The sequence below is a fragment of the Suillus paluster genome (assembly GCF_016628075.1).
Source record: "Suillus paluster strain FC165 chromosome Unknown EDB91scaffold_301, whole genome shotgun sequence".
In the NCBI taxonomy this organism is placed as follows: Eukaryota; Fungi; Basidiomycota; class Agaricomycetes; order Boletales; family Suillaceae; genus Suillus; species Suillus paluster.
In genome coordinates this window covers 3005-12317 of record NW_024537861.1, presented here as the reverse complement: position 1 = coordinate 12317, position 9313 = coordinate 3005, and the positions used below count along the sequence as shown (strand labels likewise).

General features: G+C 48.5%; 2 protein-coding genes across 2 annotated transcripts; one reads left to right on the top strand and one right to left on the bottom strand.

The window, feature by feature from the left end:
* Window positions 1-4750: 4750 nt before the first annotated feature.
* EDB91DRAFT_1351878 (uncharacterized protein) lies at window positions 4751-7785 on the top strand (the record flags this gene model as incomplete). Its single annotated transcript, XM_041326146.1, has 7 exons — window positions 4751-4805; window positions 4880-5303; window positions 5362-5580; window positions 5632-6167; window positions 6227-6457; window positions 6514-7152; window positions 7208-7785. The coding sequence occupies exons 2-7, from the start codon at window positions 5170-5172 to the stop codon at window positions 7783-7785; spliced, it is 2337 nt and encodes a 778-aa protein (XP_041168733.1). The 5' UTR covers window positions 4751-4805; window positions 4880-5169.
* Window positions 7786-8371: 586 nt separating this feature from the next.
* Window positions 8372-9073, bottom strand: EDB91DRAFT_1351877 (uncharacterized protein; the record flags this gene model as incomplete). Its single annotated transcript, XM_041326145.1, has 3 exons — window positions 8372-8540; window positions 8592-8724; window positions 8796-9073. A coding segment is annotated over one exon (249 nt), but the record flags the coding sequence as incomplete, so codon positions are not given.
* Window positions 9074-9313: the final 240 nt, after the last annotated feature.

Genomic DNA, 9313 nt, shown 5'->3' with positions numbered 1-9313 from the left:
TCGTAGGGCCTAGACGTTCCCTCTCAAATCCATCTTGCTTTATCCTCTTCAGACTGAGTCCTGTGGTGTGATCTAGACTCCAGACACCTACTAGTTAGGTTAAGGGACGCTGGTCATAACAAAGAACAAGGCATATGTTGAGCTTGTCATTGAGGACAATGAGCAGCTAAGTGGGTGATAAGTGGAAGCAGTGACAGTGGTGGGAAACAGTTGATGCTGACACTATTCAGGATTAGGCAGCGGTGACTCATTGTGGCCAAACAGCCATGACCACATTAAGTAAGACAAGGAGGATACTGAAGAGCTAAGGCACTGCTGGTTTACTGGTTTATTTCCTGGTACAGTATAACATAGCTACATGCTGCTAGTTGGTAATGGGATCAGGTACCTGACATAATTACTTATTAGTAAGATAGATAGTGCCACCCAGGTGCGAGCTCTTGAGCAAGCTCAATCAATGACCAAAAGTGGAACAAGGAAGGCAAGTAGCTTCTTATTGTTCTTCAAGCACAACCACAAGATAAAACTCTTGGCATTGCCCCAATCCAACTAGCAAATCACATTATCCTACCTCCACTCTGTTTAGGCTAGATGAGTCTACATTTCAGACCTAATTTAAGGTGAAGGCATTGTCAGATACTTGGAGATATGTAGAGTGGCAATGCTCACTGTGGGTCAATTGATGACAACTAAAGCATTCTAACGCTATTGAATGGGCCGAATACTATGCAACCAGCTGGAATGTAAGCTGCTGCACCAATGAATTACAAAAGGAGCTTCTATACTCTTATGTGCATAATTCATCTAGTCAGCAGTGTCCTTCAAGACAAAAATGTAATGGTTGCAATGAAGAGGCAATGCACCGCACATCAGCAAATCACTTTGCCTCTGTGGGCTCCATACAGCTCTGTACAGAAGGGACCAAGCTGTGGCCAGCCATTTTTTGGTGGTGGGAAAAAAGTGTTTTGCTGATGCACAAGGTAGCTGCTGTGGTCTTGATACCACAGGCATAGTTCAGCATCACAGCTCCTCATGGTGCAGGTTAGCTAGCCCAGTATGGAGTACCTCCAACTGCCAGGGTGAATGCTGGTGCAGACATTTCACACTGTAGCATAGCAGAAATTATTATGTTTCAGCATTACCGCCATGAACACATATGTCCACAAGGATGCCAAACTAGCAATTTCTCAGGTGGATACCGGCCACACAAAACAAACAAATAACAACTCTAGTCTCTTCGAACAGAGTATGTGGTGCCCTGTTCCAACTCGGAGCCTCGTTCAGTTTCAATATTTGGTAACATTCAAGTCCAAACATCCGGAGCCTGAAACCCCCCCAACACCATGCATTACCCAATGCACCTTTAATGCATCCCACCACCGCATTTTTTAGACTGTGGGAAATTTTTTACTACACCCAAAACATAGCCACTTCTGGTCATCTCCTGGATCTCAACATTTCCCACACTCCTCCCCAGCACATTCCTGCCCACCACCATACCATATCCACCTATTTACTGTAGAGAAGTATCAGTGTATGCTATGTACATACAATAGGTCACAATAGAACACTTTTTTGTCTGTTTTTGTCCAAACCCCACAAACTGCGTCGGAGAAAGGCACCAATATTTTTTTCATGTATTATCATCTTTATTGTCCTAATTAAATGTCTTTGTTGTCTTACTTGTCAAGCTTGTGGTCTTTGTGCACAGCGTCCTCTGCCTTTTTCTCCAATCTTAGTGCCTGTGAATGCTGCCATCTCTCTGCATCCTACCTATAACCCTTGACACCAATCCTGCTCCTGCTCCTTCCTGCAGCCCAGCTATGCCATCACTGCCGGTTGATTTTTTGGAACAGCACATCAAGACTGGGCAACACTTCTGTGTCAAGATCCAATGCCAGATCGCCATCACGCTCGTAGTTGACATTTGTTGTCTCTTCCCTTCAATCCTTGTCTGTGCCCACCAGTTACCACTACCTGGCATCTTTGCATTCTGTCTTCAGTGATTTCCACTTTTTTTTTGTCCTCTCGTACCTTGCAGCTCCACCTAGTACATACTACCCTACTATGTATCAGTGCCTACATACATGTTCCTGTCATTGATAGTCATAATTTGAATATTGCAGCAAACCAAAGACACGGGGATTTAAGTTGGTTTATGATTAAAATTTTGTGGTATGTAAAGAACAAAACACTGTCAAGGATATGCTACACTGCACACCCAAGTTCTGTATGGGAGATGGGGACACGAGGATGCTTGAAGAAGCCAAAAAGTGATGCATGGAGATTCGAGAAGTGGTGGTTTTTGTTGGTGGCGTCAGAACTGGCAGTACCGTGGAAGTTGAAGTCAGGGATGTCGAAGTCGAGTATTGGAGTAGCTCGCTGATGTGATGTAGGAGTGGCACGAACACGGGAGAACAGGGCAGAACAGGTATGTGCGAGGGCGGCGACCTGCGACTTAAGAATGACCAGGAAATGGGTTTACCGAGCGGTGGTTGAGGTCTTTGCCACTGATGTAATTGATGCATTCAGGGACTTGTGTTTCCCACTCTGTTGGGAGCCGAAGTATTTCGGAATGGTAACAGGTCACCATATACTCTCAGATATGCACATCAAGATAGTCAGGGATAACGTACTCCGACGAGGCTAAAGTGAGCAAGTCCAAGCTGTGCTTGCCCGGTAGCGAAGGATGCAGGGACTTGAACAGAGAAGTCCTGATATAGGTCGGATGCGTCCGAACCAAGCTGTGGATTGTACGGGCCTTCGTACAAGACAGTTCCCATATCCTCACTGGCGTTGTAACAGTACCCAGTTGGGCAAGACTGGATAGCAATTACGATCGCTATCTCCTCGACGTTTGTAGGCGCGATCTGGGAGTGCACGGGTCTTAATTGTCATGACGCTCTAAAGGATATGTGTTTGAAAGCTTACCGCCATGCCTATTTGCACAGTAAAGTTGGTACTGGCAGTGATATTGGAGCCAGGTGCAGGCTGGTTAATGTTGGCAGATTGAGCACATGCAGACGCTACCATGAGAGTGGTAGCAATCAGCGCTTTCGTTGGGAAGTACATTGCAACTGTGAGTACGGGCGAGTGACAATGCTTGTGCAGTTTCTGGAGGGATGGTGAATGTGCCAGAGGTGTCGAAATTTACATGTGCTTCGGGGGCGCTACATTTGGTGGTCCTTAGACTACGAGCAGCATCCATAAGTGCTGTATCAACGCCCCATGCAACCGTATAGCACTATAACGGGATGCAAATGCTGCGAGAATGAAGTGCTAGCTGATGGTTAACCTGTGAATCCTTATTATGTTCGCGATGTACGGTTTTCATCGCAGCGGTGAGGCTGAGTTACTACAGTCCATGTCATGAGCTGATCGGGGAAAGGGGAGGGCATTAGTACATGTCTGGAAAAAAATTGTTATGCAGGTGCTGCCTTGGCAAATTCAACACGAACATAAAAATTCGGTCAGGTTTTTACCTCTTCAGAGCTGAACGAGTTTATGCTCCGCAGGCTGGTAAGCCACGCAGTCCCGGCGAACGACAACCGTAACACTATTTGGTTAGGCTCAAGAAAAGATGATTGTACATGCGTCGCCCGTTTCCGTGCATGCAATGAAGGAGTCCAATGTTGTGCCTTGAAAAAATGCGATTCAGACGACGAGCGCTCCGTGTTCGGATTCGAGCGTGAGTACGAAGCGATGTTACTTCTGATGGGCCATCGTCGGTGCACGTTCGTAATGGTACCCAGTATGATTAAGTGTCTGAAAACGAGGTGAGCAATGATGTCCTGTTATTCTGGGGAGTGAGCGCGCAATAGTGCTCACATCTCTGGCTCCCAGAAGCCATCATCTGCGATAAAAACAGGCACGGCAATTTGAGGCAAAGGCTGTACACTTGGAGTTTGAACCTCACCCGTCGCGTTGAATTGAACAACCCGCCATGGAGCATGGACGCCGACGGCATATTTCCATATTCAAATATTCAGTTGTCAGGTCACTTTGGGACACGACGCCACCACCAGATGAGTATGAATTAGCTTTGAGTCAGCTTTGAGTCAGCTCAAACGTATCCTTGTGAGTTTGGCTTCGCCTTCAACGAGGAAAGAGATGATGTAGAGGACACAGGGAGGTACAGTGGTCTGAGGAACATGGCAAAAGCGATATTTGACATACATGTCGCCATGCGTTTTCAGATACAGGTCCGACGGGGGAGATAATGGAGGCCGGAGAATGTCGCAGGCGTCTTCGAGGCGATCATCAGGTATAAGCTACAGGGAACACTAGAAGACGCGAGGTTCATAGAGGAAGAATTTGCGGAGCGCCTCGAAAGAGCTCAAAATAAGCGTACAGGAATCCGGGAACCTTCATCCGCCTATACAGCGCCATTCAGCGAGTTCGAGACCAGCGCCTGTTCGATTTGGAAGGCCCAGCGCTCCAGACCCTCCGCATGAGTGATGTCCCGAGGATCTCAATGAAGCCCGATTTACCAGACATTGATCTGTCAGCCATGACCCGTAGTAGCTCCGTCCAAGCATACCACGATCTTGCTGCATGGGCAGAATTCTTCTGCGAGATTGTTTCCTCATGTTCCGCTGAGCGCAGAATCAATCAGTCCTTGTTCTTGCTGAATTCATTGAGCAATGCATGCAAAAATGAACAATGGCGTAACTTGGGAGATTGATGTCTGATATCTGAGAAGCAATTGACTTACTCGTTGGAGAAATCACGGTGGACGATCATGTGCGCGACATCGAAACTTGACGCATGATGGTAATGATGCCGATGATCTACAGATTTGATTCTGTTGAGCGTTCAACAAAAAGAGTACGATTTGAGACATCACAATGTGCCAGCTAGGGTGGGCGACGTCGAGACGATGCATCACAGCGAATCATATCGCATGATCTACCGAGACGTATGATGTAAATTTCACGACCGGTTCCGCGCGCTGAACAAAAAGAAGCTCGGCGATCATGCTGGGCGTCAAAAGAAGTTGATGATAGTGGCTGTGATCATGATGGTTTGGTTCGAACCGTGACTGTGGCGCAACATCAACGTATCGATTGTGGCCTTGAAATGTCTAAACAATAGTACTATTGACCTGGCTTAAAAGCAAGCCTCGATCTGCATTTGCTTGTCTTCAACGAGTTCGCTAACATATTTCTCATGGTCAATACTCCTGGCGCCACTGCGCCAAAGACACCTCCCCACGGCGTCGACGCTGTCCCCCAGCTCAAGTCCACCCCAAATGCAGTTGGTTCTGCTGTTGTCAGCGAACATATCAGTACTCTAGGTGTCGAGTGCGTACACTTTCCTCTAGTCACCATACACTGGTATTTAACTCTTTCATTTGTGCAGCGTCCACGATATCCGTCCATGGATTACGCGGGACGTTCAGGACTTCAGCAGATGCGAGTTCGATGAAATGCTGCGGGAGCTCCTTTATCGCTGCAGAGATCCCTCAAAATCCCCTCCGACTGACAAGTCGACACTACTTAACGATTCCTTCCAAGCCGTCCTGCCCCTCTGCAACCAGACCAGCGCCGCTCAGGACATCAACAAACATTTGTCTGATTTGTAAGTCAAAAGTTCAAATCGTGCGAAAGGAAATTAATGCCATTGTCAAAGTGTCAAATGCACTACAGAAGTGCCCTCTTACGCGCCTTTTATCCGAGCTGCCAATCGTGCACTCCTTGAACTGAGCGACCTGGACGCGCCCGGATTACTTTCTTCCAAGACTCACGACGACTCTAATGATATCTTATTTCATCTAAACGACCCGATGTTCATGAAACAAACGCACCAAGGCGCAGAGGCCAGACGTAAACCTGACGTCGTCATCATCTCTCGCGAGAGCGCTCGGCACGTGCGGAAGAATGGAAAGGACTGCACCAAGGAACACATGTACGGTGAACTGGCGTGCCGCAAGCCCGATGTCAACTTTCAATGGACGGGCGTTCGATCGATACTGGAGTTCAAGCGGACGAAGACTCGCCTGCAAACTCCGCCTTCGACTTACACAGTGAAGGATTACGATGCCTCTGACCAGAAGTATATGGAATATCACATTCGGAATGAAACGAGCGACCCCGCTGAGCCAGCAGGCTCAACGCCGGCACCTGCCGACGGTCCCACTCAGAGCTCACACGAAACATCGAATGCACGTAAGCAGCTACTCCATATGTCTGGCTGCTGCTTCCTTCCTTGCTGACATCTGCAGCAGAACCTCCGACTCAGTCTGGGCAATCTAAACGCAAAGGAGACAAGAAGCGTACTTCTGGTCATTTAGACTCCAGCGAGCCCAGCAGCAAGCGACCCAAGAGCAACAATGAGAACCAAGGCAATGAGAAGGAGCCGAAAAGAATTCATCCCATCGTCCAGAATGGCGTGTACGTCGCGGAGTTGTTCGCGGCTCATGTTGCTCGGCAGCACGTCATCTCCTGTGTGGTGAATGGTGAGTTGATTGATGGGACGCCGCAGACCTCACGTGACATTGATCGCTCCTCTCAGACGACATGCTTTACCTCTGGTATTTTGATCGGCAAAATGCAATTCAATGCTCTGGCATCAACTTCGTTCAGGACCTTCCCCGCTTTATGGTCTTGCTGCTCGCCATGCAGCGAATGGCATACGCGCACTGGGGTTATAATCCGGTATTCGAGCGTGAGCCTGGATCTTCGGGCGAGATTCACCACGTCGAGGATCCAAAACATGGCCTAGTCGACCTCAAATTTGACTTGAAGTCGGACGATCGCACAACTCACTTCGGTCTGCGCGGACGCGCAACCACCGTCTTTCCAGTGGAGAGCATCAAGTTATCGAGTCTGCTATCGGATTCTCATAACACAAGCAGCGATCTGGTTGCCAAGCTGTATTGGCCAGAAGAGTCGCGTGAGAGCGAGCCCGAGATACTCAAGAAGGTGTATAAGATTGCGGAACGCGAGATGAAGGTGAAGGGTCACGTCCCAGATATGGTTTGGTTCCACAAGTTTGAAGGAACATCCACGGCGAACATCCGGAAGGCGCTAGGAATGGACGATGCTGAACGAGGCAGTCGCGTCCTGTACATCATCGTATTCAGAAAACTTATCCCCATCACGAAATTAAGCGGGATGGAGTTCCTCACCGCATGGTGGCAAGTTGTTGTCTGTGGGTGTTCCTGCTTCTTGCGCTTCTTCTTGTCCATTCATACCCGTGACACCAGGCCATCATGTCCTTTGGGAAAACGGCGTCTACCACCGCGACGTCAGCCCAAGCAATCTCATGGTATTCAAGACCTCGGATGGTCGATGGATTGGCGTCCTCAACGACTATGACCTATCATCGACTACACACGATGGTCCCAGAGGCAAAGAACGCACAGGGACAGTACCTTTCATGGCGATCGACCTTCTCACACAAAAAGCTCTTGAAGGCAAAGTTGACCACCGGTACCAACATGATGCTGAATCGCTCATGTGGGTCCTTGCCTGGGTCTGCCTTCGGTATGAAGGTGGCGAGCTCCTGAGCAAGGGCAGACCCCTCGATGACTGGCTGAGAGTGGACGCTATTCGGTGCAGGGAGAAAAAGACTGACTTTTTGTTTGTGAGGCTCAGGGACGACGATCTGCGTCCGTCGGCATCACACCAAGAGAACTGGACAGTTGCGCGATCTTGCCTTCTCAAATTCGCCTCGTTCTTCTTGGGCCAAACACCCACACTGGAAAATGAGTTTGTATTTCAGACGTGGCTGCTGGAAAAGATACCAGATGAGGCAAAGATACCACCGTCGTTCCAAGACTAAGGTCCACTTGTAATAGAAGCAACCTTATAGCAATGTTGAGATACGCAACTTTTCGCATGTGCATGCGCGTATTTGACCATTCCGGTGTTCTTTCCTTACATCTGACTAGCCTAGAAGATCTCTTAACGCACTAACAAGGCGTGTGCGTCATCTGAACAACCATCATTCACTATGATGCGCAGTCGTGGTGCTTGCATTGATGGTGTTATCCAAGGGAACGAACGTCTTCCTTCTTCTATAGTTAAACTAATGGCAAGCTTGTAGCTTGAAAGAGACCTGGTCAGTACCCCCAAGTAATACTCATTGAGAACGGCAAGGTGCGACCTAGTTACAGTTTCTCACCTCCTGTACGTCAAACAAGACATGCGAGCATCACCCTCCCAACCAATCCCAAAAGACACATCACAGGTATCAGTCCGCGCTGATAGCTTATCCACCTGCACTCGAACTCGAACTAGTCGTGAAACTGGCCAGTTGCAGTCGTGTTCGCGTTTAAGTTGGCATTGGCGATGTTGTTAGGGGCATTGCCAGCGCTGGGACGCGGATGGTATTAAAAATCAAAACGTCGAAGATCAAAATGACTAACGACTTCAATTTTAAGATGACCTCTAACTCGTCGGTGCTATGAGGGTAGCAGGTAGGTAGGCGGGTGTGAAAAGGTTGTGGTTTTTCCTTGATGCGGCGTAGCTCGACCTCAGCGGTCTGATCGCTCCGCAGTAACAAATCAGTCGCTAAGCCAGCGACGTTAGCCATTTCTGACCAAAAAAATTGAGCATACCACAAGTGACAACTGGTGCAGGACTCACGCTCAGGCCATCGCCAGGAGTGCTGAGCAGACGAAATGTATCATGGAAGCTAGTGCAGACAAATTGGCATTGTAGCAGAAATTGGTAGGTTTTACATCACCATGAACACAACTTATTCGTGAAGACGTTTAACCTGGCAATTTCTCAGGTGGATATCATTCGAAGCTACTCGTAGATCGATCTCAGCGATGGAGCCATACTCACCGTTCCAGAGACCAGCTGTGCCACCCGCTTCAACGTTGGCAGGAGGGTAGTAGTATCGAGCACCAGATAAGTTCATATTGTAGGACATTATCTAGGACCTCGATGAAGCCGTCCTTGATGACCCGAGGGTTGAAGGGACAGAAACCACGAAGAATTTTTTTGGGAGTGAGCACTAGGGAGCACCCCGCGCCAACTCCAATTGCATGCAGTATTATCTTCAGAATCCCGAAGATATCACTGAATCCGATTAGAGTCGGTGCTATCGGTGAAAACACAGCATGACGGTGAGTAAAAGGAATTCGAGTAGCGCTGGACGAGGCAACGAAAGTAGTTAGCTCCGCCCAAAATAAAGGTACATAACCCCTGTACGCTACTGTATCTCTACCAAGGTATACCAATGGCCACCAGCCATGTCCTCAAACACCATCTACACACACGGACATCACGAATCCGTCCTCCGCTCGCACAGCTGGCGCACCGCCCAAAACTCAGCCCCCCACCTCCTCCCATATATCAAA